At 52.4% G+C, this 19944-nt stretch overlaps 1 protein-coding gene across 1 annotated transcript; it reads right to left on the bottom strand.

Annotated features, from left to right (window-relative positions):
- Window positions 1-443: 443 nt before the first annotated feature.
- On the bottom strand, window positions 444-15817 carry MDFI (MyoD family inhibitor). Its single transcript, XM_006860445.1, has 4 exons — window positions 15737-15817; window positions 6850-7032; window positions 3511-3735; window positions 444-706 (listed from the first exon to the last, which is right to left on the bottom strand). Exons 1-4 carry the CDS (start codon window positions 15810-15812, stop codon window positions 444-446), a joined length of 747 nt encoding a protein of 248 aa, XP_006860507.1. The 5' UTR covers window positions 15813-15817.
- Window positions 15818-19944: the final 4127 nt, after the last annotated feature.

The raw sequence follows: 19944 nt of genomic DNA, 5'->3' as shown, positions 1-19944 counted from the left end.
GTGTGAGGCCCCCACTAGAACCCAGGGAGGGGATAAGAGGGGCCTGGCTGAGGGTGGGGCTGTGTCTCTTTTCACATTTTGCTATCCTCTACGCCTGGGGCCTGGGCAGGAAGAGGCCCCAGAACAGTGAGAGGTAGGGAAGCAACCCCAGTCCACCCAGCCCTGCCTAGGGGCTGCCTGCCCCTAACTTTCACAGTGTTCTGCAGCCTCCGGCACCAGGGCCAGGAGTGGCCCTCTCCCTGCCCCTCCCGGTCCTCAGGGTCTCCTCTGGCCCTGGTAAGCCAGCAAGGGGCACTGGCTTCTCTGCAGTGGGCCCAGATCCCATGACTTGAGGTGGCCCCTCTGAGCACCCTGCTTCTCACCGGCGGCTGGGGTGGGTGGGAGGGAGAGAATGGGGGTGGGGGGAGGGTTTTGTCAAGCTTTGTGTGGCAGCCCCGCAGGGGTCAGGAGGAGAAGCAGAGCCCACAGCACTCCATGCAGATCTCCAGGCAGTCTGCGGACTCGCAGCAGGCGTCCAGGATGCCACAGTCCAGGTCACAGGGCAAGTCGCAGTCGGCGTACTCCCCGGAGCCGCAGCAACAACAACAGCAACAGAGGCATGAGTCCTCAGAGCTGCAGGAACCGCACGTGGCGCAGTCCAGGACAATGTTGCACAATGTCAGGAACTCGCAGAACAGGCAGGACAGGATGCAGTGGACGCAGCAGTCTGCAGGTGGGTGGAGAGAAAGAGGTGAACCTGCTAGGGACACCAGGACCTGGCGACAGCCTTGACAGCCATGATGTACAGTGTTCAGTGTGTGCCAGACTCCTGATTGTGTCCAGCTTATGCAACCTTCCCTGCAGCTCCGTGGAGACTGATTGTAGGAGTCCCATTTTACAAATGACAACCCCAAAGCACAGAGAGGTGAAGCATATCTACCCTGTAAGTGACAGAGTTGAGATTCTACCCCAACACAGTCTGGATTTGTGACTCTGTTTTCAGTTTATCCATTGAACACACATGCCGAGTGATGACATGTTCCAGGCACTGTCCTAAGCCCTGTACACGAGTTACACTCCATTAAACTTAATATCACATAAACTTAATATCACAACCTGCTACCCCACCTCAACACCTCCCATCCCACTTGCCCTTTCCTCCTTTGTCTTTTTTCCGAATTACTACACAATTATCTTATGTTTATCCTTGTCTTCTACTAAACAGTGAACTCTACAAAGGCAGATTTGTCTTTGCCCACTGTGTGTGCCCCTTGAACAGTGCCTGGCACATAGTAGGAGGTGCCCAATAAATGCCAAATGAGTTAATGTGTGAACTTGCCTTGGACAAATCACAGCTAGCAAGTGGTGGAACTGAGATTTGAACCCAGGGCAGCAGGCTCCAGAGTCCATGCTCTGATCTTCTGCTGTGCTGTGGGGATGCTGAGCTGGCGTCCCTCAAGGGGCCAGGCCTTGGGACAGAGTGTCCGGCTGAGCCCTGCCTGCCTCCCTTATTCCTGTGTGCAGGGATTAGGGTTTTGTACAGTGGAAACCATGCAATCTATTTCCAAACTGGATCAGAGTCGTTGTCTTCAGAAGCACATTTGATGAAAACACTAGCTTGTTTAAAACTCTTCTAGAGCTCCCCATGCCCTCCAGGTTACGTCCAGGTCTACAGCAGAGTTTACGAAGCCTCAAGGCTTCAAGAAATCCTTCCTGCCTTCAGTATTACCTCCCACCATTCACCTTGAATTTGATAATCTAGACATGGGAAGCCATTTCTCAACTCTGTGTATATGTTCTCCTAGCCAGATCCTCCTACTCACGCTGTAAGACTTGCTAAGTAAGATGTCACTTCTTCCAGACAGCCTTCCCAGACTTCTTTCCCCACTTTCTGGGTTGGTGTGGGTATCCTCTTGGGCTTGCATAATCTCCCTCGTGTGACTTTATTACTGCATTTACCACATCGTAGAGTGATGACCTATTTTGTGTCATTCTCAAGAGAGCTTTATGAGGGCATGGCCTGGGCTGTCACCTCTGTACCCACAACAGCAGCAGGCACACAGCAGCAGACAACCAACACATTTTAAATCAATGAATGCTGTTGCTGGCTGCTACTGAGCCAACCCCAAATCATGCTGAGCCCATGCAAATGGAACAGAATGCTGCCAGTCCCCATCATGCCCTGTGGACTGGACCACTGTGATCCACAGTGATTGATTTCTGGAAAATAGATCATCATGCCTGTTTTTCTAGTCTGTCTTAGTCTGCAAACTCTACTGGAACCTGTTCAGCAACACTCAGGTCTCCACTGACACACAGATAGTGGCTGCACATGAGGTGCTCTGGCTGGGAATTGAACCTGGGTCTCCCATATGGAAGGTGGGAATTCTAACACTGAGCCATTCCATGTTGTTAGGTGACATTGAGTTGGTTCTGACTTATAGCAACCTCATGTGACAGACTGCCAGCTCTTCTCCCATGGAGCCAGTGGGTGGGTTTGAACCGCCCACTTTTTGAGCGCTTAATGGTTGCATGACCAGGACTACTGAACCACTAATACCAAAAAAACCAAACCCATTGTTGTCAAGTTGCTTCCATCTCACCATCTAGGACAGGAGAACTGCTCTATAGGGTTTCCCAGACTGTAAATCTTCACGTAAATAGATGGCCCCATCTTTCTCCTGTGGAACAGTTGGTGGATTTGAACCACAGAACTTTTGGTTAACAACCAAGTGCTTCAACCATCATGCCACCAGGGCTCCTGAACCATCAATGTTGTTATCGTTGTTAAAGTGCAACTGAGTCCGTTTGGGCGGGCTCTTAGCGAACATGTATAGTGTTTCCAAGAAACGGCTGTAGAGTTTTAGCTGCCAACCTTATGGTTAACTGTCCAGTACTTCTCCTACAAGCCCACAGTGACCCTGCATAGCCCTTCACAAATAAGGCTGTTTGGGCAGAACCTGCTCTCTACAGTGGGAGGGTTTCAGAATAGGTAACGAGAGCACTGACGGGGGGCTTTCTCTCTGTACACAGGTCAGGGAGCTGGTGAGCAGCAGACAGCTCTTACCTGGTGAGCAGAGAAGCTGGCTGCCCAGGGCGGCCCTACAGAGAATCTGTGTCACAGGAACAATGGCTGCACCACATAGTTCCCCTGATGAAGCATCTGATGGGGGCATCAATTTAGTCTGTTAAATGCTCTTCTGCTCTCTCTAAACAGATGGTCCACCCCTTGAGGAAAACTCCTGCTAGCAGAAATGGAGGGACATAGTTTGCCTTAGCTCAGATGGCTCCATTTCTTATTACAGCAACTCTAGGAGAACAGGGATGGGGAAGGGCTGTCCTTGATGACATGCCTGACTTTACCCCACCGGTGTCCTTTGCAAGGTTCCCAGACTTCCAGAGGGCTTGTTATAGCACAGGGTCATGGAGTGGGGCTGAGCATCTGCCCTTGTAACCAGCAGCCCAGTGATGCTAAAGCAGATCATGGACTGAAGAGCTCGGCTTTGGAAAGGTGGGATGGAGAACACTTACCTTCCTGTGCCTGCAGGGGGATCTGGGAGGCGGCAGATTTGGTGCTGCCCTTGCTCTTCTTGCTGCCCTGACTGGCAAGAGATGGGTGCGTCTGCAACTTCCGGTGGGCCTTGGGGCCACCCAGGGCACCATTCCCCACCCGCCTGGCATCACTCAGCTCCGAGGGGTGGCCAGAGCCATTCGGCAGTAGTGGGGTGCAGCCCAAGGGGTTCCCCTGAGGCTGGCCTGGAGAATGAAAGAAAAGGTGATGGGGAAAAGTGGAAACCACCCAGCTTCTGGGGGGCCCTGCTCTGTTCTTAGGTATACCACCTGGCCAGACTTAAATTGTGCAGATGAGGAAACTGAGGCCAGAGAGCACATCATAAAAAAGCAGAAGAGCTGGGCCGGCTCCAGTGCTCAGTTCACACACAGTCCTGCTTGGTTTTCCAGAGAAGACAGAGATGCAAGGCAAAGGGAGGAGCTCAGACTCTGGACCCCACCCAGGTGGTCTTTTCACCCCATGTGAAATAGATTCTCCTGCTCTTGGGATCCTAGGATTTGGTAATTGTGTGTTGGGGGGCGGATTGGCTGGGGTGAGGTAGAACAGCAACGAAGCGGTTAACCTTCACCTCAGCCTCTGCCAAGCCCCCAGCTGTTTTTGCCCTTGGTGTGCTGGTTGATTTATTGGAAACATCTGTTTGGAGTCCAACGCCCTGGCCCTGGAAGCCAGGGGCTCCTCACAGCAGCCCCTCTATCTCCTGTTCCTTCCTCCTGAGCTCTCCCGTGCAAGCCTCCAGTTTCCCCTTCCCCACATCCTGCTTCTGTCTGGGCAGCTGACAGAGAGGGGAGACCTTGGGGTCTGCATGAGAGGAGAGAAGAGAGGAAGAGGGAAGTTGGCGGGGAGACCCTGAAGGCCAGGAACAATGACTCCCCATCCCAGGCTGAGGGCCAAACTTCAGTTTTATCAGAGGAATGCAGAGAAGCTGACCCCGAACATCCTCCTGAAAAAAAATACACCCAGTTGCTTCCTTACTTCACCTGTACTTTCTGTATGCTCAACAGTTCCAGTCTCAAGAGAGATGGGCAGGTATGTGTGTCTATGAAGGACGTGGCTGAGAAGGCGCCCTGAGAGCTTGGGCACCCTGTGCTGCTCAGGGTCTCTGATTCCTCAGCAGAATCCTCTGGCCCCGAGGCCCCTTAGGGACATTTTGTGGTATTTGAATTGTCATTGAGGGGAGATGTCTGGGGTATTCTGAAGGCTGGGGAAAAGGTGACCTCCAGGCTTCCCTAGAGGAATGTAGTCAAAAGACTGAGCACTGATTGAGCGCTTACTGCATGCCAGCCTCTGCTCTAAGTTCTTAGCATAGTAATCAATTCCACAATAGATCTTCTCATGTCTTCCTAGGGCAGTATCTTCATTGGACAGATGAGGAAACTGAGTCTCAGAGATGTACAGTAACTTGGCCAAGGTCACACAGCTAATAGGAGTAGAGGTAGGACTAGTGGAACTCAGCAGGCAGGGAGGCAAAGACAGAGGCAGAGAGATTGGGAAGCAAGGGATGAGGGCTAGGCTGTTACTTTAACAGTTACCACTCTTAGAACTGCTGGTAGCTTACATTTTTTTCTGAGCAATTATGATGTGCCAGGTACAGTGCTTAAGAGCTTTATAGAAAGAACACAACCCTAACCCAGTCGGGTGCGACTCATACCGACCCTACAGAACAGAGTACATCTGCTCCTTTGGATTTGTGAGACTGTAAATCTTTACAGCAACAGCCAGCCTCATCTTTCTTCCACAGAGCGAATTTGAACCATGGACCTTGCGGTCAGCAGCCCAACACTTAACTTATTACATCACCAGGGCTGCTTAGAGCTTCATGTATAGACGTATAGTGATTTCTTAAAACGCCACAACTGGCCCCATTTCACAAATGCGAAAACTAAGGCCCAGAGAAGTTCAAACTTGCTGAAGAACTCACAGCCAGGAAGTGGAGGAGAGAGGGGATAGAGATTGGAAGAACAGAGGCCAACATAAAGTAGGAATGATCAGGAGGTTGGGAGACAGGGCTCTCTGGGACAAGCCCCCATGCTGCTGGTCCTGAGGTATGGCAGGTGCTTGCATTTGGGCAAATGGTTAAGGCCATGGAAGTGGCCAGGCCTGACTCATCCTGCCCGCCTTCCCCCAGCTCTTGGCCCTTGGAAGGTGACTGGGCTGAGACTTTGGGCAGCCTCAGTGTCCCCTGCCCTGCTACCTAAAAACATGGGCACAGTAATGAGATGATGGGAGTGTGTGGTGAGCTGAGGGCCCTAGGAGAGGTGGACAGACACACAGCCTGCCTATGGCTGTAGCCATGGGGTAGCAGTGGGGGCAGGGATGGGGGCTGAGTCACAGAGAAAACACCCGGGGTCCCTGGACACAGGAGTGTCTGTCCAACTCCCATCCAGTCCCTCTGCTCTGTGACCACAGCCCTGACCTCTTTCTCTCAGTTCTGCTGGTGGGTGTGTCTGGAGGCGGCCCAGGGCAGAGCACTAGCGGGATTTAGTAAGCCTGACTTCCAGGAGTCCAACTTAGCCCCAGATGCCCTGGCTGGAGGCGGCTCTCTGCTTGACCATGCCAGCTGGGCAGGCAGGCAGAGGAAAAGAGCAATGGACCAGGATTCATGAGTTTCCCGGCTTGTGACCTGGGTGAGCAACTCTGTGGTGTCTCTGTTACCTCATCTGTAAAATGGGCTTGGCCACACTAGCCTGCTGCCTTACCACAGGCTGGTTTGAAGAGCATGTGAGATCATTCTGGGAAAGAATATGAAACAGTAAGAATGTGCCTACCGATCTGGGGGACTTGCATCAGTAATTGTAAAATGCTTCTGGCTGTCCCTTCCCCTACTCTTGAGGGTAAGGGTGGAGAATCACTTTCTCCCAGGATAGAGCTCAGAGACCTTAAGCCAGGCCTGGGAATGGAGTTTTTGTTTTTGCCTGAAAGCAACTGAGGGGAGGGCTTTTCTCCTTCCTTCTACCTTTGATACCCTGATACATCAGGCTCCCCTGCCCCCCGAGTTCTGCCTGGTCCCCAGCCATCCTCCTGAGGAACCTCGTTCCATCCAGCCTCGTCTCTCCTGTGCTGGACCATTTTGCATAGAGGCTGTCCATGCTCTCCTGTTGACCAATCACATTGTATGTGCAGCTCTTCTTCCCATACACAACAGGTTATGACAAAGCTTTCCACACGTCTCTCCTGGAGTCCTGGCCCAGCGCTGAGCACCTGTAGGCACCTACTGCATTTCTGCCCACCATCTGGATTGAATTCTCTGGGGGAGCCCCTGCATGTTACACCCCGACTCCTCCCAGCTCCCTAGGACTCACGTGTCACAGCTTCTGTGGGGACATCGAGGTCAGTGCTGTCCAGGGCCTGGGAGGCCCCAGGGCCATTACCGTGGGGCATGGGGGGCGCCTCCTCCTCCAGGGAGCCCTCCTGTGGTGCTGCCTCCGCAGGATGAGCAGATCCTATTACTACCTCCAACCCAGGTAGGAGGGATAGATTCTGGGCTAGGGAAAAAGCAGACAACTGAGGCATGTTTTCCTGGTGCCCTCCCACTGGCCCAGCCCCAATGTCCTGCCCACAATGCAGAATTCCCAATGAACCCTTCTTCTCATTCTCTTTCACTGGTCACCCAGCCCAGTCTTTACCATATCTGGCAACTGTGCCACACTCCAAAATAGAAAGCTCCCAACCACAACCTGGGGATGAGCAAGGGTGTGTGTGTGTGCATGTGTGTGCACGTGTGTGTATGAGGTAGTGGGAGGAGGGGCCGGAGACGTGTAGTATAAAGGGAAGATGGGGAAACAGACAAAAACAGAGAGTAAGAGAACAGACAGACAGTGATGGGGAGATAGGGACTGGCATGGAGAGTGACAGGCAGAGAGAAAGACTCAAAAGTGCAGTGAGAGGTAGAAGCAAAGAGAGAGAGATAGAGCATCGGAGTGCAGGAGGAGAGAGACACAGAAGCCCAGTGACAGACAGCCAGGGACAGGGAAGGAGACACCACAATAGAGGGAGAGTCAGTGATGGAGAGGAAGATCAAGATGGGGTCAAAAGCAGAGGCAACAGAGAAGGGAGCATGATGCCAAGGAAGCGAGAAGGAGACAGATTGAGGAATTGAGTCAGAGAGAGAGATAGTGAGAAGAAAAGACAGAGAGACCTAAGAACAAGGAGGCAGGAAGAGAGCCCGGGGAGATGTCCCAAGAGGGCTGAGGAATGACAAACCGCAGCCACATGTAATTACAGTGACTAACTCAGCCCCTTTGTCCAGGGTGGGCGGAAGGCAGAAATGGAGCCACCTTCAAACCCACAACTCCTGAGGACTAGGGATCCATGGGCCCAAGAGAGGCAGGTTATGAGGGATGGGAGGTGGGGGGAGGGAGCAGAAGGTGTCTGCACTCCACACCCTCAGCCACTGTGAGGATGAGGCTGGGAGGTGGGTGCAGCCTAAGCTGTTTTCACCCAGGTTGTGGAATCTAAATGACAGAGGTCTGAGGAGAGGGGGGAATACCACCCTACACACACAAATGGGGGGAGAAAGAGAAGGAGCAAGGGAGGAGACACAGAGAAATCCAAAAAGTCAAAAACCAAAATGCACTGTACACAGGACACAGAGCCTAGGAAAGAGATACTTAGAGACAGACATGGAGAAACAAGAATTGTCTTAGAAATGGAACCAATCAGAGAACAGAAGGACTCCTGGTGTGGCACTGTAGGGCCAGCACTGGACTGCGAGCCACAAGGTCAGAAGTTCAAACCCACCAGCTGCTCCTCAGAAACCCTATATGGGGTCTCAATGCATTGGAACTGACTCCACGGCACTTACCAACAACAGAGAACAGAGAGGGGCTCACATATGCTGTGTTTCTTTGAGCTGTCTCCACAAATGAGAGCGAAAACCAACTAAACCCGCTACTGCTGAGTCAACTCTGACTCACAGCAACCCTACAGAAGAGAAGAACTGCTCCTTAGGGTTTCCAGACTGTAAACCTTTGGGGGAAGCAACAGCCTCATACATCTTTAATCTCCCGAGAGAAAGAACAGGAGAAAGAAGATTAGAAGGATTGATTAGGGAAGTCTTGGGTATGTAGCTCTGCAGGATGGGACCACAGCATCCAGAGGGGAGGATCCAATAGCTCTGCTTCTTCCATGGGCTACCAGCATTCCTCCATGACCTCTGGCCTTCTGAAATCTCTAAGGAATCTCCTCAGTTCAGAGTTCCTGGGGCCCTTCCATGCCCCTCCCCCCACTGTCGCACTGCTGGGGCAATGTGGGTGCACAGGCCCCATGTGAATGGCAGAGAGAGGCAGGTCCAGGCTGGTGTGCTCACACCTGCCCAGAGACAGGGGCTGGGCTTATCCTAAGAGGCAGAGGGAGCAAACAGGAGACAGCCTGAGAGGAGAGAAAGAGGGGGAGTGAGGAGGGAGGAGGGCCCATGAGCAGGGGTGGTCTTCTGGGGAGCATGACTCTGGCCTGTTTGAAGTCCTACCATGGGAAGGGGCCCATCTTTTCCTCATGCACCCTCAGAACATATCCCCAAGCAGATTTGGTCACAGGGACTGGGTGAGGTCACCCAGTGGGTGGGCCTGGGAGTCACTGGGTGAAAATAATTGAGGAAGGGAGGGAAGAAATGGAGAGGGTACAGGTGTGTGTGGGGGGGCAGAGATAGAAAGACGGAGGATGCTGGGAAACAGTGAAAGGCCTTGTGAGGGTAACCCAGCTGGGGAAGAAAGCACCCTACCGCAGGAGATGCTATAGTCCATACCAGGACTGTGACAAGGGCCTTGAACCAGGTAGTGTTCCAGGTATCAGAGGAGGCGACCAACAAAATAGGAAACATGAGGGACCAGCAAAACGGGGCTCTTGACCACCCAGACTGAAGCTGGCTGTTGTTGACCATGTGAATCTCATCAATTCTGACTCACAGCGACCCTGTAGGACAGAGTAGAACTGCCCCCAAGGATTTTCTGGGCTGCAATCATTACAGGGCAGGAGATAGATGAGGTTTTCTGCTTTCATCAAGATTTGTGGTTGTATGCCATCTAGTCTGTTCGGATTCATAGTGACCCTATGTAGGGTTTCTGAGACTTTACTGGCGTAGAAAGCCTCATTGTTCTTCCCTGGGGTGAGTGGTGAACTCAAACTGCCAACCTAGTGGTTAGCAGCCCAACACGTAACTGAGTACATCACCAGGTCTCCTTCTGTACAGATGAACAGCCTTGGAAACCCTCTCCAGGGTCACTATGAGTCAGAACTGACTCGACAGCATGTAACAACAACAACAACAATAACAAGACTCATAGGAGCAGCTCACCAGGTCTTTTCCCTGGCAGAGCCCCTGGTGGGTTCCAACCACTGACCTTTTGGTTACCTCTTCCCAAATCTCACAGTTGTCGGGAGCAAGGGGGAGCAGGCAGAGATGACACCCAATGAGGAATGTGTTCTCTGTTAGATGGTATCTCTCCCAATCCTGAGTCCGGTCCATTTCAACTCAGACGGGACTCTTGGGGCTAAGACCAGGTTGCAGTAAAAGGGAGGTGCAGGCTTTAGTTCTAATTCCCAGGAAGGGAGGAGGCTTTCCTAGCCCCATACTTTGGCCCCCAGAGGCATCTTGTCATAAGCCCAGGCCCTGAACCAGGAGTCCCAACTGCACCTGTGGTGTGATGAGAAAGGCCTGGAAGATCCAAGCTCTGGTGTTTACTAACTACTAGCTTAGGCAAGTTACCATGACATATTTGTAAAGGAGGATCCTAATGTGACTCTCTCAGGGTCTCAAGGAGTAAGTAAACTGCTCAGGTGGTTCCCTGGCATGCAGGGGTCATCTGTAAGCCAGCTCACCTACCCTTCTTCCTTCTCTCCCTTTCTTCCTATGCTGTTTAGTGAAACATTTATTAAGCACCTATGATTCACTGAACAATATGTCAAGCACTAGAGATAGCCAATGAGAAAAACAAGGCCATCCCTCAGGAGTTCTCTGATGGGCTGAGAGGCAGGGCTGTCATGTACACTGGGACACAGAGTAATGGCGTCCTGGGGATGGTACAAACAGTTAACATGCTTAGCTGCTAAAAGAAAGGCTAGAAATTCAAATCAACCAAGAGGTACCTTGGAAGAAAGGCCTGCACACCTACTTCTGAAAAATCAGCCATGGAAAACATGGAGGAAGTGGATTAAATGACGTTACATTGTGGGCATGGTAATCAATGGATGGATCAAAATGTGTCTGAATTACTGAATGAAAAATGGATTTGCTCTGTAAACCCTCACCCAATTCACAGTCCCAATTTAAAAAAATAAAAATTAAATTAAAATATGAGAAAACCCTGTGGAGCACAGTTTTAGTCTGACACACGTCAGTCAGGGCCGGCTGGATGGTAACTGGATTTTCTGAAAGAACTGTGGAAGCACAGACGATGGGCACTTAGCTTAGATGGCAAGGGAAGGAGTGACTAGGCTTTCTGGAGAAGGCAATGGCCACACTGAGTCCTGAAGAATTAGCAAAGAAAGGGAAAAGGGCATTTTGAGAATACCAACAGCAGGAACCAAGACCTCGGAGTCAACAGCTGTGAACAATTGCAGAGCAAAAGAGAGACGCCATAGGCCTTTGGTGGGTCAAGGCAGGCAAGTTTAGGACATTGGCTGGGGCATGGAGAGATTTCTTCTAAGGTCATCAGGATGCATAGTGGCAACACCATCAGTCCTGTCATGGAGGGAGAACCAGGATTTCTACTTTCTTGTCCTCCAGGGTGGGAGAAACAGGGAGGCCAGGGAAAAGGCAAGAAGAATGGAGTCCCCATATCTACCTTTTTCATCCAAACTGTCTCCACTGTCTGGGGCAGTCTCTTCTAAGCATCACCTATAGTACTGCCAGCCTTGAAATTGCGGGGAAGGGGGGAGCAGGAAGAAGACAGCATAAAGAGCTGAGACCCAGGCCTGATGGGGGCCACTCCGTAAGAAGCCTGCCATGTTAGAATGCCGTTGGCCCTTGTGAAAAACTCAGAGAGGAATGAGAACCAGGAGCGTCCAGAGACGTAGGACCAGAATAAGAAGGAAGAAGAAACTACAGAAGACCTGACCTGCATACAAGTGGGGAAATTGCCACCAAGAGTCCAGATCCCAAGACATTGGTCCAGAAAACAGCACAGACTTGGAGCAGACATGGCAGGAGACGGAGCCCAAGTGCTCACACATCAAGAAGTCCAAAGAGCCCAGTTCTCCTCTTTGTGACTGAGATACCCCATGGCCCACTCACAGTGGGAAGAATATTTTTTCGGAGAAACTTCTATAGAGATGCTCAAAAGGGTAGCAGTGGAGGGGCGAGAGAGAAGGGGTCGCTGCAAAGGCCAAAAAGGGCCCCTGTGTGGATGTGCGATTTATGTCCTACATAACAGCACCTACTTAAGGGTGAGGTAGGTAAGTCTGGAGTGCTTGGTTGGCACTTCTTCCTTCCAGCTGCACACCAGCTCCATGAGTGGGGGGAAGAGGGCTCCATTTTCTCATTCACACAAGGGTTTCATACATGCTGGTGATATCTCTGAGCAGAAGCCCTCAGCTCTATATTCCTCCTCTGTAGGGTCCTTGTCCACAAGGGGGAAACACAGATGCCTCTGGAGGCCAAAGTGTGGGGCTAGGAAAGTCCCCTCTCTTCCTGGGAATTAGGACTAAAGTCTGAGCTGTCCCTTTACCAAGAAACTCGCACATACCCACATTAGCTAAGGTTCTGGTCATTGGCCTGAGTTCTGGAAAACCTGCCCCAAAGGGAATGGAAGAGTCATGTTTAAATCTATAAGCTCAAGAAGACAGGGCTAAGAGACCCATAATCTCAGCAGGGACCCTGTGTGCGCCTGCTGCCTGCTGTCACTAAGCTGAGGGGTGGTCCTGCACCTAGCAAGAGTAGAGGAACCTCTTCTAGATGTATGGATTCACTCTCTAAGCCTGGACAGTGCTCACAGGCTTCCAGCCACAAGGTCTCTGGCTGGGGTAAAGAGAAGCCTATCTTCAGGACCGCCAACGTTTGGCCCCTCAAGTCCAGCCCTCTCCATTGTCCTTGTGGACAGTGGATCTAGGCTTCCTTCATGTAGCCCTGACCATTTCTGGCAAAAGAGGGCCAGGATGTGATCTGGTCCTAGAGGAGTGGCTGGAACCTCACACTTCAATCACTCCTTAGCCTGATGTTCAATGGCTTAGTCTACAGCGTCAATCTAATTACTGTACAAGGAATCCAGGCAAACTGATCTCCACGCTCAAAAGGAACTGGGCCATCCAGGGCCTTCTGACCAGTCTTATATGTTACATTGTTCCTCTAACCAGAGGCTCTTTCCTCCCTTGTCTCCTACTCCCCAAATCCCACCCACCTTCACAATCGATCTTGAGTTTCACCTTTTCCTGTAGAAGCTTTCCCTGGCACTGTGGGATAAAGCACTGGACTGCAACGTTGGTTTGAACCACAAGGTTGGCATTCAAACTCACCTTAGAAACCCTATGCAGGGTCACTGTGAGTCGGAACTGACTTGACGGTACTTAACAACAACAATTAGCTACAGTCCCTCCTCTAAGAGGTCCAATTGCTGAGAACTTGGCATCGTGTCTCCTGGTGTTTATTATAACTTGGTAGCACGGTTCCTCAACCAGACTCAATCCCTTGGGCTTGGGGGCAGCGTTGGTACACATCTCTGCATACCCAGTGGGCACTCAGCAAATGTCTGTTGGTGAATTCTGAAGTTTGTAATGCTCCAGGTAAGGGGAAGGAGAGAGAATGAGCGAGGGTCAAGCATTAGGGGCCCTGAGCCTCAAGAAGGCAGGAGAATGTGGCCTCCTTTGATACATGTGAATCCAATGGTTGGAGTCCCAGGGCACCAGGCTGAGGACTGAGGAGGGCCTGAACTGGTCAGTTAGGCTGGGTCAATTTGATTTTATTTTAGGTCCGAAGGCTCCAATTCCCCAGGAAATTCAATTTATAACCTAGAGCAGGAATGCGACGCCCAGTGCTGGGCAGAAATCTGCTGTGGGTTAGGGAGCCAGGCTCCTGGGGCTCTTAGGGGTGGGTAGGGAGGAGGCCACTGCGGAGAGCCAAGGGTGTAGGGGTTTGGCCACCTGCCTCAGGCTAAGCTGTCCTGAGTCCCCTGTGCCCCATCTGTATCTTGGGCAACTTAGAATAGGGTCTACATGCTCCCTGGCTGTGCTGCCAGCAGGGCCCCCAGGAGTAGCGCTGTGGCCTTGCTCATCTGTCAGCGCTCAGGAGGGAGCGTGGGGGATTCTGGTCTCCAATTCAGGCGTCTGTGGGGTTTTGGCTGGGTCTCCTGCGGTTTGGGCTTCCTGGGCAGCAGGCTCATTCTCCCAAGGTGGCTGCAGCAGAGCAGGGCCTCTTGTGTTATGAAAGCAGTATTGTCTGACCCAGCCGAGGCTGGGGAGGGGGCTTACTGGGGGGCTGGGGGGCCTCAAGTTATAATCCAAGGCTTAACCCTCCCAGTGGCCTACCTTGGACCTTGTTGCCTGCCCAGAGCACATCTAGCCCTCCTCTCCAGGATGGGTCAGGTAGGGGAGGGGATTTGTAGCAGGAGGAGAGTGGAGGAAGGAGCAGAGAAGATAGCTAAGTGGGGGAAAGAAAGTAGGGGAGGATGGAAGGATGGGGGAAAGTGATAGGCTGGGAAAGAGAGGAGGGGAGAGAGGCTCCCAGCCATAGAAGAAGACCCTTCCCAGCCCCTTGGCCCTAGCTTTCCTTCCAAGCTGAAGGAATTCAGTTCTTGGTGTGTGTGTGATATATATATAGAGAGAGATCTCTCGAGACAGAGACAGAGAATTGAGCGTGAGCACAGACGCACAGCAGAACATAAACTCAAGTACACACGCTGGCTGCTGGCCAGACTCTCTCACTTGTCCTCACTCCTAAACTTGGGGGTTAAGGAGAACCCCCTATATCTCCACAGTCCTGGGGGCCAGAGTGCCACTATCCATACCAGGTGGACCTAGAGACTAGCTGGGCTGACAGCAGCAAGCCCCTGTGGGTGGAAGGAGCAACTAAGGCCCTAGAGAGGAAGGGACTTGTCCAAGGCCACACAGGGAGTTAGTGTCAGCATCCAGGGCAGTGACAGTCATTATTAAAAGAATCAGAGAGGGGAGAGAGGGAGAATGAGGTGTGTGCGAATTAGACTGAACTAGATGTGGGATTAAGGAGTTCTGGTAGCGTAGTGGATAGAATCAGGCTGCGAACTGCAAGGTCAGCAGTTTGAAACTACCAGCTGTTCCGCAGGAGAAAGATGAAGCGTTCTGCTCCTGTAAAGACTTACAGCCTTGGAAACCCTGTGCAGGGTCACTATGAGTCAAAACCGACGCCACGGCATATAACATCAACACAGAGGTGGGATTGGAGTACTCATGTGGTGCTGTGGGTTAATGCACTGGACTGCAATGTTGGTTAGAACTACAAGGTTGGTGGTTCAAGCTCACTAGCAGCTCCGCGGAACCCTATACAGGATTGCTATGGTATGAAACGGACTCCAGGGTACTTAACAACAGAGGTGGGATTACAGTCATGAAATCTAGGCCCCATTTCCTCCTTCAACGTATCCCTGAAGCTCATGACTTCTCCCTGGCTCAGTTTACAAATGTGTCTGGTGAGGGCTATGGATGGGAGATTCCCTCAGGAAACTGCGCTAGGATACAGACCCCGTTGTGGAGCACCCGAATTAGCAGCTACTGGGTGGAAACAAGAGTGTTTGTCTATGTTGGGATGGTGGGATCCGACTGACCCAGGAAAGGAGAAAAGTGAGTTAGAGTGTAGAGGTCGGTAGTGCAGAGGCTCAGCGCTGACAGAAGTTTTTGGGAAGCGCTCAGCTTGGGTTGGGCTGGGGGAAGGGAGGGAGAGAGACTCAGACACCCCCACCTCCCTCCTAGGCCCCCATAAATATTTACACACTGGGCAGTACCAGTTGGGATACAAATCCCAGACCGACAGACAGACACCACGGTGTGAGTGTCTGGTGTTGGGGGTGGGGGTTACGGGTTACAGCCAACTTGGCGCAGCCACCGTCTGGATTCGGGATCAGGGTCCTTAACCCCCGCCCTCCACTCTCCTAGGAGCCGGTTCTCCCTATATAATTCCCATATACCCCACCCCCACGTAAACTTCAGACTGTCTCGGTTGAGAATTCACCCCACCTCCCCCAGCCGTCTACCTGGCTTTCGCCCAAACTCTCTCCATCCCCATCCTACCTGGGTCTGGGTCTGTGTTGGGGGCTCCATGGGGCGCGTCGCGGTGAGGGGAGCGCTGGCCACTCACCTGGGACATCGGCCCGGGACCTGCGGAACACAGGGCTCAGTAGATCTTCCCCCAGGAACCAGGAGTTGCGCCAGCTCACCAGTTCGTGCGGGAGAAAGGGGCACTGGCGGAGGGGATGGGGGCGGGGGTGCAGTGGGGTCCAGCGCACCTCCCCCTTTCTCCCTCCACCGCGGCCACGGACCAACTTACTTTGTCGCGCCGCCAGGGTCACGGCGCGGGGCTCTCCATGCGCGCCAGCAGCAGGCGCTCAGCCAGCGCCCCAGCCGGAGGCCACTCGGTGCTCGCCCGGCGCCCCCGCCCCTCACTCTCTCCTTTCTAGCATTTCGGCGCCAGCTCGCGCCGCTCGCCCCCTTCCTTCCTCCTCGGCTCCTTCCAGCCCCCTCGCTCCTCCCCAGCTCGCCTCGCCTCGCCTCTCCCCTCCGACCCACCCTCTTCCCGCCCCTCCTCCCCTGCCCAGCACCCCTCCCCCCATGTCCCCTCCCTCGCGCCGAGCTGAGCTCTGCGGGCCGGACACGTCTGTCCGCGGGGCGCCACGGCCCAAGCCCCCACAGGAAGCCGACTCGGCGCGTTTCCTCCGCGCGCTTTTTCTCTCTCCAAGTGAGGCCCCAGACTCCCCAACCCCGCCCCCGCTCAAGATCCAGAGACCCGCGGGTTGCATAGGGGCCACGCGCTTCTTTCGCCTTTCCTAAACTCTGCAAAAGTTTGCGACAAATTAGAAGAGAGAAAAACCACTGTGACTGCATCATCTCGGGTCAATCGTCGGGATAACTGCGGCCCACAAATTCTGTTGTCTCAAAGAGGAGGGTGAGCAGATTCTTCAGGAACCTTCGCCTAGCCCCCCTCGGCCTCTGTCTGGGGGTCCTAAGCCAGATGTCCCAGATCTAGAGCTCGGAGACCACCGCCCACCCTGCCAGAAGTTGTCCCTCTGGAAAATCCGGTTACGGACTCTCCTTGCGTGCTTCCCTACTCTGTCCCGTGGCAGCCTCACACCCCAAGGAGCATCCCTCCCACCCCACCCCCACCCCATCCACTGTGCGTGGGAATTTGTGTCCGAAAACCAGCTTTGAAGATAATGAGCGCTTCTCTTCTTTCAGCTTCAGACTGGGATCAGGCCTTCTAGGGTGGGGGTGCATGGAGAAAGGGGAGGGACGGGGACTCTCGCTACGTGCCAGTCTGCCAGTCTGGAATTGTGAGCCCTTTCTCAGGGGCGTGGAGGTGGGGAATCAACGCTGCGAGACAGTTCGAGGGAGTTCAGAGACCCTCAATGTGACCCCAGCCTCGCCACCCCCCGCTCCCGAGAACGAGGGAAGGCGCAGGGTCTGAGGCCGCTGGGTGGGGTTGGGTTGGTTCTATGGGGTCATCTTCAGGTGGGGTGGCCCGCTGGGGTGACAGCGTTTTAGCCGCCTCGGAGCCCGTCTGGGCTTCACACCACTGGGGCCAGGGAGCAATTAGGGCGGCGGCAGCGGCGCCAGGCCAGCTCTCCGAGTCCCACGTTTGACTCGGCCAGGGTTTGTAGAAGAGCTGGGACGCCTGGGGCCTGGCGAGGGACTCAGAGCTTCTCCTTGGTCCCTCCCCGCCCCGCCTCAGTCACTACTTACGGTGCTTGCAGGTCCTCTGGGCGCTCTCGGGGCCAGGACCAGCGTGGCCCCCACGGCGTCGGCCGTGCTCTCGCCACCCGCGGCCGCGTTCCGACGCTGGGCCCGGGTGGCTGCGGCGGGGAGAGAGGGGGCCGGGCCGGAGGAGGGGTCCCGCCCCCGGGGCTGGGCTGCAAGCTTTGGGGGCCTGTCCTGTAGCCCCGGGAGCCAGTCCCAAGCAGGGTGCTGTCTGGGCGCTCTGGGGAGCGGGGCGGGCTCCCCTTTCCTGGCACAGGCTGAGTCACCGGGACGCGCCCTTGCTGGGGCTTGGCAGCTGTTACATTCTTACCGGCTTACCTGGGCCGGAGGGCTGGCCCTCACCCGCCTCCGTGGGTCAAGTTGGGGTGTGGACATTGTCTCTGGGACAGTCCCTACCGACTCCCTCATCTTATCACTGCACATAGTGCCTGTCCTTAACTACAGATTGCAGCGTTCCCCATCAGAATTTCTCAATCTCTATCCAGGAGGCCTGGTGTGGCTCTGCGGGTTAATGTGCTGGACTGGACTGCAAGGTCGGAGGTTCGAGCTCACCACCTGCTCCTCAGAAACCCTATACAGGGTTGCTATGAGTCAGAACTGACTTGACGGCTTGTAACAACAACAATCAACAATCTTGGACCCCTAAACTTGGGATCTGCCCAGTCCCTAGCCTTACTGTCTAAAGTCATCTGCTTGATCTCAAAAGCCGGCTGAATCAGGCCCAGTACTAATTAATGTCTGGCTTGCTGGAAATGTAAAAATAGATAGTGAATTTAATACCAGCATGCTGGTTACACAGGTGTGCTCAGTTTGTGAAAATTCAGCAAGCTGAGCATTTAAGGCACCACACACGTTAAAAAAAAAAAAAAAAAAAACTTAAAAAAAATTTTTTGTGTGTGTGAACTGGGTGAAAGTGGACAGAGCAGATCATTAATTTTATATTAAATAGTTCATCATATTTTGTTACATCACATTGATGGCAATTCCCTCCATGTAACATCACTTATCCCACTCTCCTCCCTATTTAAATTCCTTCTTCTTTCCTAACCTTTCTGAACTTTGTCCTTGGGGTAAGGTGTGTGTACCTCACATTCTAAGGTATGTATTTTTCCCCTTATAGATCTGTCTACTGTTTGGCTGAAAGTTGAGGCATGAGAGTGAGTTCAGTTCTAGACCTTCGAGTCTAGAACTAAGGGCCATAGTTTTTTTTTTTTAAATTTTTATTGTGAATTGAGTGATAGTTTAAACTGGAGAACATCAGTTTTATACTCACCCTATTGTGTTTCTTTTCAATGCAATGATTACAATCCTCTTCATGCATCATCAACAGTATTTGCTTCTATTCCCTCTGTTGTTGTTTCTGAATGTACACAGAAACACTCCGGAATATATAATCATTTAAACAACCAACCAAAGGGTGTATTCTGCAAGCCTGCCTCCTGGCAGCCAGCACATCGCCTTTCTCTTTCCATGAGTCTGGAGTCCTCAGCTGCTCTGTCTCTCCACGTTATCACCTCTGCCTCCATCTCTGGTGTTGCTACTTCTCTGGATAGGGTCTAACGGCCACAGTCTTGGTGGTTCCGCCTGTCTCTATCAGACTAGTAAACCAGGTCTTTTTTTGTGATTTTAAGTTTTGTTCCACATTTTCCTCCCACTCTGTCTAGGACCTTCTAATGTGATTTCTTTCAGAGCTGTTGGTTATGGTAGCCGGGCACCATCTATCTAGTTTTTCTGGTCTCAGGGCTTCACATGGTCTGTTAATCCATTGGACTAATTGTTTCCATGCATCTTTGATTTTCCTCACTCTTCTTTCCTCCAGACAGCGAAAGACCAATAGTTTAAGACAGATGCACTTTTGGTATGACAATTCTGCTTGATTAAAACATTTTAAAAAATTAACAGTCATTAAAGTCACCATCAGTAGGATGTAGTAGCCAGACAGCTGGCCTTGGCATGGGACTCGATTAAATCCCAGCTATACCTCCATTGTGTTTCCTTGGGGAAGTCCCTTCACCTCTCTGAGCCTCAGGAAAGATGAGCAATGGGGCTCTCTATATGTAACCCTGTCATTGGATTATTACCCCGGCCAGGGTGAGGCAAGTGAGGCACTCGCCTGGGGTACAAAATTTAAGAAGGTGCTAGAAGAAATCCTGGTAATCTATAAAGATTACAGCCTAAGAAACCCTGTCACATGGGGCCATTATGACTCAAAAAGTAATAGCAGCACCCAACAACAGTAAGAAAAGAGAAATCATATTCAAATGCAATAGTTATAAAAGACTAATAAGCAAACAAACCAACTACCTGTTTGTGATAGTTTACATGGGAGAACATTAGCTTTACATTCATCCTATTGTATATCGTTTCATTGCCATGGTTACAATCTCCTCCATACATCATCAGCCAACCAAAGGGTATACCCTACAAGCCTGCCCTCCCCTCTCCCTCTCTGGGTCTAAAGCCCTCCGCTGCTCCATCTCTCCATGTCATCGTCTCTGCCTCCATCTCTGGTGTCACTGCTTCTCTGG

This window comes from Chrysochloris asiatica, unplaced genomic scaffold, assembly GCF_000296735.1.
Source record: "Chrysochloris asiatica unplaced genomic scaffold, ChrAsi1.0 scaffold00038, whole genome shotgun sequence".
Taxonomy (NCBI): Eukaryota; Metazoa; Chordata; class Mammalia; order Afrosoricida; family Chrysochloridae; genus Chrysochloris; species Chrysochloris asiatica.
Note: the sequence above shows the minus strand (reverse complement) of the source record. Positions and strands in the feature narration are given on the sequence as shown.

Coding starts and splice junctions, on each gene's coding strand:
- MDFI (XM_006860445.1), bottom strand. CDS start 15,812: ATGTCCCAGGTGAGTGGCCAGCGCTCCCCTCACCGCGACGCGCCCCAT. Junction 7,033..15,736: donor CAACACAGACCCAGACCCAG/GTAGGATGGGGA, acceptor CTTTTTCCCTAG/CCCAGAATCTATCCCTCCTA. Junction 707..3,510: donor CCCCCTGCAGGCACAGGAAG/GTAAGTGTTCTC, acceptor ACCCACCTGCAG/ACTGCTGCGTCCACTGCATC.